This window comes from Onychomys torridus, chromosome 2 (assembly GCF_903995425.1).
Source record: "Onychomys torridus chromosome 2, mOncTor1.1, whole genome shotgun sequence".
Taxonomy (NCBI): Eukaryota; Metazoa; Chordata; class Mammalia; order Rodentia; family Cricetidae; genus Onychomys; species Onychomys torridus.
The window spans coordinates 158,763,102-158,777,441 of NC_050444.1; the positions used below are offsets into that span (position 1 = coordinate 158,763,102).

Below are 14,340 nucleotides of genomic sequence, written 5' to 3' on the forward strand. Positions count from 1 at the left end.
CTTCTAGTCCAGTTCCCAATAGAGTCCTTGTCCTACTCTGAAACCTCATGAGTTGGGCCTCCACTGACCGCGTTGCTCTTGGCACCCTGGTCTTCTGGACTTCTACCAGAATGTTCCATTAAGTTCTGCTTACAGAATCTTAGGGCTTCTCTGGCCCTAAGCTCTAAACTCTTGCACATCCCTCCCACAAACCAGTTCTAAATCCCTAAGAACCAGGTGGAGAGGGTTATCACAGCAGCTGCCTGCTGCTAGATGAATTTTCTGTGGCAGTGACTTTTCTCATTGATGGAACAAAAAGGCAACTTAAGAAGACTTTGGCCGGGCGGTGGTGGCACACGCCTGTAATCCCAGCACTCAGGAGACAGAGGCAGGCGGATCTTTGTGAGTTCAAGGCCAGCCTGGTCTACAGAGTGAGTTCCAGGAAAGGCACAAAGCTACACAGAGAAACCCTGTCTTGAAAAAACAAAACAAAACAAAACAAACAAAAAGAAGACTTTGTTTATATCACAGTGTAAGGTTCAGTCCATCATGTGGGGAGGCATGGCGGCAGGGTCAGGAGGCAGCTGGCCCACTGTATCTACAACCAGAAAACGGAGGCAGATGAGTGCCGGTGCTCAGCGGCTTCCTCTTTTCCCTTTGCATTCTGGGGTTCCAGCCCACGGGCTGGTGCTAGCTGCGTGTGTGGTCCATCGCCCCTCCTCGGTGATTTCCCTCCTCAGCTAAACTGTAAACGCCCTCACAGACACGCAGAGAAGTGTGCCTGTCTTCTAGGTGATTCCAAATCCATTCAAAGCTGACATCGAGCTTTAACCACCTCAATGTGTAAATGCATGTACCATCAGGGACTGAAGCATCTGAGGAGTTGGGATGGAATCCATGGGACAGGGATGCAGTTTCCATGGCTACCAACGGATGAACTTACCTTAGAAAGCAAGAAAGAGTAACATAAATCAAAACAAGGCAGAAAATAAAACACTAAAGATGGATGAATCAAGAACAATAAAAGCAGGGCTAGAGAGATGGCTCAATGGTTAGCTCTTGTTGCCCTTTCAGAGGACCCTGGTTCAATTCCCAGCACCTACATGGCAGCTCACAACTGTCTGTAACTCTAGTTCCAGGTTCCCCCTCACACATACATACACACATGCAAAACACCAAATGCACATAAAATAAATGAGTAATAAAAACAAAGCAGCAAAGAGGACATTTCAAAGCAGTTATTAAAAAAGAACAATGGACTTAAAACCAAGCAGTGGAAATCTGCAGGTTTGGAATGATAAAACATTAATATAATTTAAAGAGATTCCAACAACTGTCTGATAACCAAAAGGCTTAAGAGAAATAAATCATGTTTTTAAAAATTAAATGTCACCAATGCTGACCTAAGAAGTGGAAAATCTGAACTACCCCACGGGCAAGCAGTGATTAAAGGAACTCATGCAAAGGACACACCCTCCTGAAGCCTTCAAGCACCAGGGCAGGAAACCCTACTGTAATGTAAGAAGCACAAGGCAGAAGAATGTGGAGAGCTCTCTGATGCATTTAAGAAAACCATAGATATTTTCTACTTTAAAGATACAAAGACTCAAAACACCAGCAAAAGGGATGGGACATACAGAAGACTAGCAGGTAACACACTGCAGAAATGAGATTCACTCCCGGAATTAAGGGTGGTCTGTATCAGGAAATCTAGTCACACACTGTTTTAAGCTTAAAGAATAAAAGGAGAGCTGTCAAGATGTCTCAGCAGATTAAGGCACTTGCAGCCAAGCCGGATGACCCGAGTTCAATCCTCAATACCCACATGGTGGGAGGGAAGAACCAATTCTGGAAAGCTGTCCTCTGGCATCCATACACATAAAATGATCCCTATGTTCCAGCCCTGTTCCTCATGGTAAACCACAATGTCCTGCACACTGTCTACTGCCCTACGGGGGTGATTACACATCTTTCTACATCTCCATCACCTCCTGCCCTGTCACAATCAGCTCATGTCCCTGGAACACAGAAGTAGTCAAATGTCTACCCAGGGGATCAGACTACCCTCCCCCTATTTTTTTTCCTTGCTATGTTGCGGGTCTAGAAAGGCTTGGGCTCCAGAGACACTCAGGTCTTAGCCCGAGTAACTGGGAATACAGGTGTGAGCCACTGTACCTAACCACCCTTTCCTCTTGAGGCATTAGGTATTGGCCACCTTCTACTCATGGTCAACTACTCTAGAGGTGTCAGTATGAGGTGTCTCCAGTCTCTCTCCTTCCATTCCCCCCTCTTAGCCAGCTTTTGGCCCCAGTACCCCACCAAAAATGCTGAGCAACGTCTCTACTGCTCCTGATTCTGGACCATGAATGTGGTCCTCCTGGTTTATCAGATCCATTTGCTAGCACAATTCTGAATCCGATGTGGATCCACACCCTCATGAGTCAACACCTGTCTCTGAAAGGGCCTGCTCGGTGGCCTCTTCACCTGCCTGAACTCTAAATGATGACCTCTACCCTGCAAGCTCAGCCCAACAGCCCTGGGGCAGTAGTGAGCAACATCCAGCACACAGCCACTGGAGGGCAGAGCCACTTCCAGCTGCTCACTCCAGGTATGAGTCTACCAGAGGTTGCACCTGACTGCTGTACTTACTATGTTTGAGGGCTGTCAATGGTGAGGACTCTAGAATTCTGGCAACACAGAGAGAAGGAGGAACAGGAGGAGGAGGAGGAGGAGAAGCAGCAGCAGCAGGAAGGAAACAAACAAGCATGGGAAGTCAACAATGCATTTTATTTCACAGGAGAACAGTGCCAACTCTGGGGTATGCAGGTTGGTCGCAGTCTGTGTTTACATAGTGAAGAACCTGGTACTGTATTTTCCATTCACTGAGCAGCTCTGGTGCTTTTTATTCATTTATTTTGAGGCACAAATGACACTTGAACACAAAGTGGCCCTGGACCCTTTTGAACACTGAGGCGGGATGGGTATCCACCAAACAGTTGGGGACTGGCACAAGAGTCTACCTCTCAGCCTCCTCCATGTAGGCCTGGGGCAGGGATGCTCTCTCGCTGGCTTTCTGATGGGATCTAGGAACTGGGGTGGCTTCTGATGACTCCTTCTCCAACTTCCCTTTGCTAACTTCTCCTAGAAGAGCTATATTTGAGGCAGTATGAAATTGTCCCAGCAAAGTCTCTGATGCCACGGCCTAAGTACCAACTTAAAAGGAAACAGGAACTGTGGCAAGACCTGTTTCTTCTGGAGCTTTGCACTCTGTCCTGGGAAGCCAGGAGGCAATGGTGGAAGCCCCTGGGGTTTTCCCCAGGCCTGGCATGAGGGCTGTAGGGCCAGGAGAACTGAGAACTGTTTCACCCTGCAGACCTACCCTATCCGGTCTCCAAACGTCATTTTAATATCTGCTCCTTCTAAGGCTAAACATCAGAAGGAGGAGGTGTGCCATCATAGATGGACAGTTATTTAAAGAGCTGATTAAATTAGAAAGGAGCCAGAGGGCGGTGTCTGATTCTCCCTGGGTCCTCCTGAAGCACCAGCTGCAGACTGAGAAACCCAGTTTAAGGGGCCCAAGGCAGGGTAGATTTCCCCTAGCAACACTTCAAGTGGTTAGGATGTTTGAAGTAACTGTCCCAGCAAGTAGCAGGGGACACACATTTGCAAAGCTTCTGAAGCCTCCTCTGTAAGAGACCAAGATCTCAGGCAGTGAGTGAGTTACTTACTGACACAAGACCACCAGTTGGACTGGTGAGCAAGGCTGTGAGGAGCTACCCGCCCCCTCAGCTGTGAGACTCCAACAAGAGCATTGACACCATTCTGTCCTCCCCAGGGAGCAACAAATTGCCAACCAAAGACTCAACCACAAAAGTCAAGTTCAGTTCAGGGAAGATGGCAAATTTGGAGTTCAAGAAGACAGAGCCTTGAGAACACTATGTAGCTAAAGCTCTCCTTTAGGACTGCCCTTACCTACCGATGCTTATGTGCCATGGTACACACACACACACACATACACACACACACACACACACACACACACACACACACACACACACACACACGGGCATTGACTAAGGTGAAGGAACAGATCAGCTGTATTTGTGTCTTGGAAGGATTAGAATAATAAACACCAAAACCTTCCACATACCCGCTGGGTTACCTGAATCTCAGCTATAAGTGTGACAAGATTGTAGAAATTGTTATAAAACAAACAAATAAAACAAAACCCCCACCAAAACCATAAGGTTTGATTCTAATGTGGGGTGAGGCCCACCCTCCTTCATCTCCTATTTGCTTACTTCTTCTAGAAAAGGGAAATACCAAAAGTAAGACCCAGGAAGCCCCTGGCTCCCATACCAGGCTTCAGGTTAGAACCAAGGATAAGACAGGCTTTGGCCAAGACCCAGTGCCAAGCTCCCATGCATGCCTTTTCAGTACTCACAGCTCACACCCTTTTTTGGAACTTTCTCCCTCCTCATCCTGTTCCCAAGAGTCCATGGTGCTGTGAAATCAGCATGTGGTTTTATTAAAAAGAACACAGTGGGCAGTGGGATTCTTTTTTAAACTTATGTCAAGAGAACCCACCAATGCTTCAAACTACTGCACGAGGAAACCCTGCATGGTTGCTCTGTGTGCGCACACACTCAGCAACTGACCATTTGGCCTCCCGTTGGATGGAGTGCTTGGAGAAAGCCAGTAGACAGGAACTAGAGAATTGCCTGAGAAACTGAAACACTGTCTGTAACATGGGTGAGAACAAAGACGGGCATCATGCCTGTCTCTAGTCCTTTCCACGGTGACTCTGCTTCTGCTCCCGTCTAGGTGACTGAAGGCTCACCCTGAACACTGACTGCATTTGCAACTCATACAATGTACCCTTCAACTTCCCAAAACATCTTTGCACAGGGACTCCCCTGCAGGAGCCATGTAGAATTAGTGTGACAGAAGATCCAGTCCAACTTTACATTACTGTACAGGAACAAACCTTCACACATAGCACAGCCCTGCTTGGAAGCATCTATATATTTACAAACACACAGTTGTACATATATACATGTTAACAAAATACAGAGCATTCTAAAAATTAGATCCATCTTAATACATTTTTAACGTTATTCAATCAATACTTTTAAAAATTATTTCCCCATAATCTAAAGTAACTCCCTGCCCCACAAACTAATATGGTTTCTGTTTACATTTTTCCCTGTGAGAATCTCTTTTCCCTTGTTCCTTGATATCTCCCCCTAAACCCTCTTCTGCTTCCGTTAGCATGAGTCTGGGGGTCAGTCCTCCTGGTTGGGTTCTGTCTGGAGCATCCCTGTCCAGCAGTTGGGTGTCCTCAGGAATCCAGTTCCAACTGCTCTTGATTCTCACTGAGTCTTAACATAAGTTGCTGTTCATAGTAGAGGCTCTTTGCATAGTTTATTTCTTGGGATAACTTGACAGCAAGGACCTCCGATTTCACATGCACCTAGGGAGGAAACAAAGATGAGCACACTGCCCTGAGTGGGGCGGCCAAGCACACTTAGAGGGCATGGGCAGGATACAGCCACACCAGCTACATAGCAGCTCCCATCTGAGCATCCAAGACTGAGTCCCAGGAGCCTGTGCCTGATTCACTCTGATCCAAGCTTTTACTTTATGCCTCTGGTTACTAAGGCACCAGCATCTGTGACCCTCACTGATGAGATTCCAGTCAGAGGTAAGGCAGGGACAATGGAGGGAGCCCCTTATTCAAGTCCAAAGCCTGGTGGTGGCCAGCACAGGAAAAAAAAAATCAGCGAGCAAGTGCCTAAAACCTCTCTTACCCAGAATGCTTCACTGCTAGCCTGCCTTTAAGAGGGAGACAGTGGTGAGTAGGTACAATTGGTGGGGAATGCACACTTTGGGGCATTAACTTTCAATCAACCAGCTCTAATGTAAGCCAATGATCCAAGGGGCCTGACAAGTTCAAACCTAGTCCAGTTCATTGCTGAGAGAATGGGGAAGGAGAGACCCAGCAAGATGGCTTTTCTGGTCTATAGAAAGACCAGAGATGCACACGGCCACTCTGAAGGGTGCAGCTTTGGAGATGTAGCAGGACCAACACCTGGTACTGTGGCTGCTTCCTCACACCTGCTCTGTTGGTCACTGGCCCAGCTTAACAGAGTAAGGAGCTCTTCAGTCTAGACACTAGCGTGGTGATCAGGTGGGTCACCTGGGTCTGAGCCCCAGCTTGTGCCAGAGTCAGCTATGTGGCCTGAAGGAATCACCTGCCTCGACTTCTTATCTAACAGCTGAGGGAAGAGTGGGAAGCGCAGGCTGGAAGACACAGGAGCATCTCTACCTAGAAGTTCTGACACAACCCTCCCACCCTGCAGAGATAAATATCATTTTTCTTTACAAATTCCTTTTGAATGTGCTTCACATTACTTCTCTGCATAGATCAAAAGATTGTGGTTTCCTGATACCAGAAAAATAACACAGTGTGTGCTCTGTCACCTTCTTGGACTCAAGGCATCAGTCAGCACTTAGTACCATGTTTCAGGGACACAAAGCTCTATGAAACATGGTACCAGCTGTGTTGATGGGTAATGGAGGCACAGATGCAAGAGAGCACACCCAGGGCTTCCAGCAGAGTGGGAGCAGAACACTGAGTACAGTGCAAACCTCCCACTGGAGTCCTCAAGGTAAAGTGGAGACAGAGCAGGACTTGTCCAAGTGAGTGGCAAGGAGCAGCTGTGCTCACCATTGGCTTCTGGTGGGACGGGCCTGGGATGGACACGCCGCTGCTGGAGTTTGCAGCCTTCCTGGTCACCTGCACATACACCTTCCCATGGTCTTTGGAGACAAGGCAGTGGTAGAGGTCGTCATATTTGACCTCGAGGAAAATAGCCTCTCGGTCAATGTAGTCCCCATTCTTTAGGAAGTACACGGCTTTGGAGGAGATGAGTACACAGTAGCTATCGATGTTCTCCACGGCTATGAAGCTGCGAGGGGAGAGAGAAGAACGTGAGATGCTGAGCTGCTCCATGTTGGGGCCAGGCCATCCCTTGATGCTCAAAGGGGCAAAGGCCTGCTGAGGTCTCTGGCATCTGGAGCCAAGGCTTACCCAGGCTTCCCAGTTACCACAATTGTGCATGCGTGTGGCTTCATTACTCTGGGCCTCATTTGCAAATTGGTATTAAGGAGGACGTGGCCCCAGGAGCTGCTGTGAGGCCTGCATTCATGGCACACTCCCAGCTGTAGGGTGCTCATGAACAAGAGATGTCAGCCAGGAGTTTCAAAAACAGAAACAAATTCCTGTTCTGAAATGGGCTTCGTGGGGAGGTCAGTGAGCTTTTGGATAGCTTATGAGTTAGGGAAAATGGAAGCGGTGCTTTGCTGACAGGACACACAACACAGACCAGTTAGGCCACGAGAGGCAACAGTAGGGGCTAGAGGATGGTGAGGGGCAGGTCTGCCAGATTTGCACACCTGCATTGACTTCTTCCCTCTGACAGCACTGATGAGAGGTCACCTGACCTCCATCCAGTATGGCCAGGGACATGGGGCTTGAGATACCAGTTCCCTCTCAGAACTGCAGTCACGGCTTCTAAGAGATCCCGGCCACTAAGAAACAGCTTAGCTTTGAAAAAGAGAAAGGAAAGACTGAGCCCTAAGCACTTTCAGCAGAGCTCACACGCTGATGTGGAAATGTATGCAGGTCACATCTCTCTGCTCAGCTGTCACCCTGGAAGCCACAGTGACAGCCTTCCCAGCTTGGGGGCCGCCTGTATCTTATGCTGGCCTTTCACAGTGTGCCTGGGCATCAGGGACAGCAAAAACACACTGGGTGATGGCAAGCATACTATGACCTGATTGACAACAGGCTGGCTGTGGACCTCAGGGTTTTAAATTATGTTTGCTCAGAGCCAAGGTTCCACCTGCTACTGCCACGGACCCCCAGGTCCAGGGTAGCCTTGGTCCAGCATCACAAGGCACAAAGTCCTCAGAGAAAGCAGCAGAAGGCCTGCTTGCTGTAACGGGCTTTCCTGACAGACCCAAGCATGGCTGGCCCTCCTTTGCTCTGTGCAGGAGTGGATCTCTAGACCGCACTTCACTCCCCTTCCCGATCCCCAGCCTGAGTCACCATCCTTACTCGAGAAGCTTCCCCAAATGCCCTGGCTCCTGATTGCTGACCTTTCAACACCTTGGCCTGCCAAAGCACTGCCAGAGGATTCGTTCTGCTTCCTGGCCGAGCATCCTGGCTCTCAGTGGTGTTCTAAGCCTGGGTGTGGTCCGCTGTATACCCACATGACTTCCTGAGTACCCACCACCGAGTCAGTCACCCGTGAGGACTTGCTAAGTATCCACCTTGTTCTAGTCCTCATTTTAATTATGGCTCCCATGACAAAAATTGGGGTTTGCTGTTCTCATTTAACTGGTTGGCAATGCTGAGAATGTAGACTTGTAAAGTCTCACTGCCAAAATTAGAAGCGCCCAGCGGCCCTTGGTGCTCAGCCGGCTTAGCACAGCCTCCTCACGTCCCACACTCTGAGAGTCAGGGGCTGCATTACTGAGTGAGGAGAAGGGAGCGGGGGAGCACATGGAGAGCCAGAAAGAAGAGAGGACATCACGGGGCCAGCTGGAACTGGATGGAAAATGAGGTAAACGCACAAACAATTTTGTTCTGGGGCACAGGTGGACCAGCAATTCAGCCATGAAGGCTGTCCCTGATGCTCTGAGGAGACTGCAAAGGTGGCCAGGAGGCAAGGCGATAGCAGGCACACACAGGACAACATCTAGCTGAGACTGGCTCTCTAGCTTCCCATTAGTGCTCCACCCTTCACTAAGGCCTTCAGAGGACTTGGTGACACCCAAGGGAGCAGAGGCTGCTTCTGAGCACACCTCCCCACCTCCCTTCTAGGAGATGCCGTGGCTCGAGTCCTCTTACAGGCTAGGAAACCTAGGGAGGAATGGGGACTCCTAAAGGCCAGAGCAACTGCGTGGTGAAGGAAAGCTGGGCTAGGCAGGCAAGGAGGGCCTGCAAGCCCTCTAGCTAGGTGGCTTGCTTTCTGGTAGCTCAGTTCCTTCATCTCCAAGAGAGATGGTGCTGTCTACCAGCTCCTTCAGTTAACACAAGCCCGAAGGGATCCATGATGGGCAGCACAGCAGCCCTAACTGCCACATCTGCACTCTGGGCCCAGGAGTCCTGATCAGGCTGGGGCTGCTGCTGATAGTTGCATTCACTATTCTAAGGCCTTCAAACCAAAAGCAGGGAAGAACCAAGGGCAGGGTTGAGAGGAGAGCTGGGCAGTGGCTGTCTCCCCATCTTCGCTGAGGCTTCCCCTGAGACCCATTACTCAAGGTCAAGGTTTGGGGTCCCATCAATAGCACTGCTGTCATCCTGCTTGACACCCCCCCACCCCCCACATCTGGAAGCCACATCAAAGGTTCATTCAAATGGCTCCCGAGCAGCTCCTTCACCCGCTGATCTGATCCCGAACTTGTCACTCACTGTGAGGAGTCGACTGGGGAGGAGAAGGGGGACAAAGAAGAGCTCCCCCTTTTCTCTGTGTCTGCACACCTGCAGGCCAGCTCTCTACAGGCTCTGCCAACAAAGCAAGAGGCCGCAGCTGGACACCACACCCTGACACCTGCACTTGACTTTCCACTCTCCACCTCCAGCTGCTCTCACTGCCACTGGTCCACAGGGGGGCTGATGGAAAGCCTCACGGGTGACAGAGGAGGGACACTCCATCTGTCCCCTGATCTGTTGACTCTGAGGGCACAGAGGCCCTCTCAGGAAAACTAACCATTAGACACACAGCTCAGACTTCTTTTAGGACAGAGACAGCAAGGAATAGTAGTGAAAATCTCATTTCATCCCTTCGTTTCATCCCTCTCCTCCCACACAGGTCTATCTGACTTGCTGAGGAACACCACAGAGTTCATATTTGGCCTGGCACACAGTGAGACTTAACGATTGGTCAAGGATTCAGACAATGGCAGTGAGAGGACACTAGGGGTCTGGAGGAACTCAACTGCACATATGTGAAACATGGAGTGTGGGATGCCAGGCGGCTGTGCTTCCCTCAGAACTTTTATCTGGGCAGCTGGGTTACCTGTCAGACACAGGTCTTTGGGTGTCAAACATTCCTGACAGATTAGTTCCTGGCTTGGAAAGTGGAAGCTGGAGCTAGTGCTGTGGCAGAAAGATACGGTACCCGTCTAGCCATGTAAGGCCCTGGGATCCATTCCCAGCAAAGAGAGGAGGGAGGAAAGGGGGGGAAGAAGAGAGAGCTCACAAAGGGGGTTTTCACCAGCATGTGTTTGCTGAACTCTGTTTGATTCTGCTAGCCATGTAAATGAGCTACTTCCATTACAGGAGAGAGGTGGCATTTTAGCATGCTACTTTGGGCAGGATCCTCTTCTTCAAAAGCCCCCCCCCCCCCCCCCCCCCCGCCTCTAGGAGACAAGCACCTAAGGAGAAAATCCTGAGGTTTACAAGCCCATCTTGCTTTCTTTTTTATATACTTTTCTGTATTTTTTTTTTAAAGTCTCCTAAACATTACTTTCTGTCTACATGACAAAAGGTCCCAAGGGCCGTCCTGCTGATGTGGTAGCTCCTGGGCTTCCAGGAAAAGGTGAGAACCGCCCTTGGACTTGCAATCTGAATGGGCAAACTTGATGAAATACTAGAAGCAGGTCTTTCACAAAAAACAAACAACGAAAAGACAACTAAAACATGACTGCTGGCCTCAAACTAGGCATTGCTTAGAGAAGCTAAGCATACAGAGTGTTAGTTTAACACCGTCTTCCTCCAGGTTCTAGGTTAAGACTGAGAAGTAACGGACGAACCTCCCATGAACCTGCTATGAGACCTGAGCACACTTAAATCGGATGTCAGTGACAATCTGTTCAATACTGTTTAATTAAATGGAAAAAAAACCCACAAAACTAAATGCAACTTGATGTGGGAGATCAAAGTTGAGGCTGCTGTGGTACTGGGGACTTTGTAGGGTTTTCATTCCATCAGGAAGTAATTACACAATATTTTCCAGAAGTAAAACAGTGAGTCTAACTGGAAAAAAATGTGGAAACATTTAGTTAGAACAGTAGAGCAAGGTATTAAAGACCCTTTTAACGGGTTAACTTTGAGGGGAATATGCAAATAATGAGGTCCTTAAACATGTTTTTAATTACAAATCTAGGATAAAAGTCAGAGGCAGAAGTCGGCACCCGAGCTTTTCCTGAGAAACCCCTTCCTGCAGACAGATGTCTGGACCACTCGCATTGCCCTGAGGACAGGCTGTTAAGAGAGGACACGCTGAGCCACGTCTGCCAGAGACCCTGCTGACCTCTCCTGTATGCCCAGAAAGACTGAGGTCACATGTCTCCCTCACCACCCACTGGCCAGGTTCCACCCTCAGCTTGGGTGGAGACACAGGGTTTTCATCTTCAAAGTCAAAATCCATTCAAGTAACTGTGCCTAGATCATGTGAACTTCAAGCATTTCATGAAATTGATTTCACCCTGACTCCAGATCTCAGCTCGCTGGCCTGTTTCCAGCGTGTCACCACATGGGCAGCAATCCCATGGTGACCAGACTATACGATTTCCCCCTCTTGTTTTCCAGTCTTATGAAATTCTATTACAAATGAATCTTGTAGCAAAGGGCCAGGGATGGTTTAGCTAGAACAGAGATAACAGGCTAGCAAATAATTTAAAATATAGCACACAAGGATCTATAATTTTACTTAACCTACTCCCCTTTTTGAGACAGGGATGCCTATAGCTCAACTGACTATGCAAGGTGGCTGAGGATGACTTTGAATTTGTGATCCTCCTGCCTCCACCTCCCAAGTGCAAATGCCACTACTTTTGGTTTATGCAGTGCTGGGGATGGAACCCAGAGCTCGGTGTATGCTAGGCAAGCACTCCTCACCCCTTACTTAACCTTTGATAGCACTCCTAAATCCCCAGTGACTGGAAAGTGGGTCATGAGTTAACACAAATGTTGAACCGCAGCTCTTCAAGCTGAGTTTATTGAGTGACCTGAATCCCAGGCATTGCTCTGGGTTTGGAGGGTTCTCCATTGAGTGGAACACCCTAGCCATCATTGGCTGTCATTCTAGTAGAGTCTCTACCATGTCCTACTTGGCTGAGAAATGACTCTTTAGGGCTTGGAGTCGGAGCCCAAAGTCCCATCAACAATGTGGTATACAGGACAGTCTCAGTCCTCTCAGCCTTCAGAAATGGAGATCTAAGTTTTTGTGTTGTTGTTAGGGAGCAGGGCAGGCTCAAGAGAGGAAATGCACAGCACTCTCTAGAGATGCTGCAATGATACCATGGCAGGACACATCTAAGAAGATGCCATAGCCCACTTCCTATTCCTGGACTTCATTTTCTATGTCCCCATGTGTCTCCGTTCAAACAAGATATGAAATGTAAGTTGAGGCCTCTCCGGTACTGTCTCCCAGTGACACTGAAGGCCATCCCAGGGGCCAATCTCTCCCTGAACTCTTTTACCAGCCAGCAACACCAGTGTTCAGATCCTCCCTAGCTTGCCTCATCTTAGAAGATACAAGTTACACTAGCACACTGCTATGCCCCAAATGCAGTCCTCTCACATCTGGTCAAGTCACAGAACACTTTACATTCTGAGCGTTTCCACAGAATATCGCCAAAGACTGCCATGGCTGCCACATCAGCTAAGAATAATCTCAGTAGCCACAAATGTGACAAAGTCCTGGGTTACTAAAAGGGTGACAAAACAATCAAGAAAACTGCATTTCCAGAACATTCAATGGGTAATTGTTTGCTACTTTTTTTAAAAAAAAAGATTTATTTATTTATTATGTATACAGTATGTCTGACTGCAAGCCAGAAGAGGGCACCAGAGCTCATTACAGATGGTTGTGAGTCACCATGTGGTTGCTGGGAATTGAACTCAGGACCTCTGGAAGAGCAACCAGTGCTCTTAACCTCTGAGCCATCTCTCCAGCCTGTTTGCTACTTTTTTTTTGGTGGTTCATTTCACTAGCATTCTGTAGCAAACACTGGATACCAAAGTTTACAGTAATTTTTTTTATGGGAAAGACCTCTCTTAACACCCCCCACACTGGCCTCTCTTTGAGCTGTCTACAGAGAGACTCACTTCAGAGACGACACAGCAAGGTCCACTCTGGAACAGACTGAGAGCCATTCTCTTTAGTGAAGCCATTTATAAGTAGCCATATTGACACCCATTGGACATTTAGGACACGCAATCCTTCAGCCTCTCCCAAGGGCTTCATCAGGCTGAAGCTCCTGGGTCACAGGGAAGTTTCTCAGACTCAAAGACAGACAAGGCAGTACAGTGGACCTGTTTCTCCAGCCCCCACTCACAACTCGTCTTGGATGTTGTCCGTCAGCTTGAAGAGCTGCTCCTGTCCTTCTGCCTGGCTCTCAGAATACCGAGGAAGCAGCCCCTGGGGGCCAGTGCAGCACCGTGGTTTCCGAACCCTCTGGGCTTGGGTCCTGGAGGGGCAAATGGACAGGAAGAGGTTAAGTGTCAAGGTTAAAGGGATCTTCCATCCTCTTTTGAAAAGACACTGCTTATAGACTGGAGCAAGCTGCAGCAGAGTTATGTGGTCTCGAGCATACCCACTGTGAATTCAGACAATCCTTTGGCTACAGGATTATTGGCTCAATCAGTTGACTTCCGTGGCCTCCATCTCACTTTCTGTGTAATGGGCTGGCACAACCTACCTCTTGGCTGGGAGATCATATAAAAAAAGCACCCATGAGCTGGAGAGTAGAGGTTACCCATCGCTGCAGCTCTTTCAGGTCATTATCACTAGCCTTCCAGTGGACCACACCGGTGTTATGTTTTGCCAGGGATTTCTTTGCATTGGCCTGCTGGGGACATGCAGTGGGTTCAGGAGGAACACCAAGGGGCCTGGGCTTTATTGTGACCCTGCTATGCTGCCAGGCTCCTGAGGGGTGAGCTCAGTCTCCTGGGTAAAGGGTAAGGAATGCAGTGGCCATGAGAGGACCAGTCCCAGGCCGCAGCAGCAGCCCTAACTCATGCCACTTGGCTGTCAGTTGCCCAAAGGAATCTGCTTTGCTATGGCTTTCAGGGTCGGCTGCTGTTGTCTTTTTCCACAAACCATAGACAGGGTAATTGATAAATACTTTTTGGTGTTTTCCTAGAAACAGGAGTCCATATTTGTCTTGGAAAGGCGGTGCATACTTGAGATGACTGATAAGAGTGTACCGGGTCTGTCCTCAACCTTGTACTTGCTGTACTTTTTATTATTTGTTCCTGGAACCCACTGAAGCAAAACATCCCTCTCTAGACATACCTCAAAGAGAGGAACAGGAGGCCACACTGAATCAGCATTTTAGAACCAC

General features: G+C 48.7%; 1 protein-coding gene across 5 annotated transcripts in view; it reads right to left on the bottom strand.

The window, feature by feature from the left end:
- Positions 1 to 2,745: 2,745 nt before the first annotated feature.
- The window catches only part of Vps13d (vacuolar protein sorting 13 homolog D), a 229,558-nt gene continuing 217,963 nt past the window's right edge, over positions 2,746 to 14,340 (bottom strand). For all 5 annotated transcript variants that reach the window (XM_036179299.1, XM_036179301.1, XM_036179300.1 and 2 more), the window contains 3 exons: positions 13,333 to 13,464; positions 6,710 to 6,950; positions 2,746 to 5,452 (listed from right to left, as the gene is read on the bottom strand). In XM_036179299.1, coding sequence (XP_036035192.1) covers positions 5,321 to 5,452; positions 6,710 to 6,950; positions 13,333 to 13,464 — 505 coding nt within the window. In that variant the 3' untranslated portion in view covers positions 2,746 to 5,320. The remainder of the gene's footprint in view (positions 5,453 to 6,709; positions 6,951 to 13,332; positions 13,465 to 14,340) is intronic.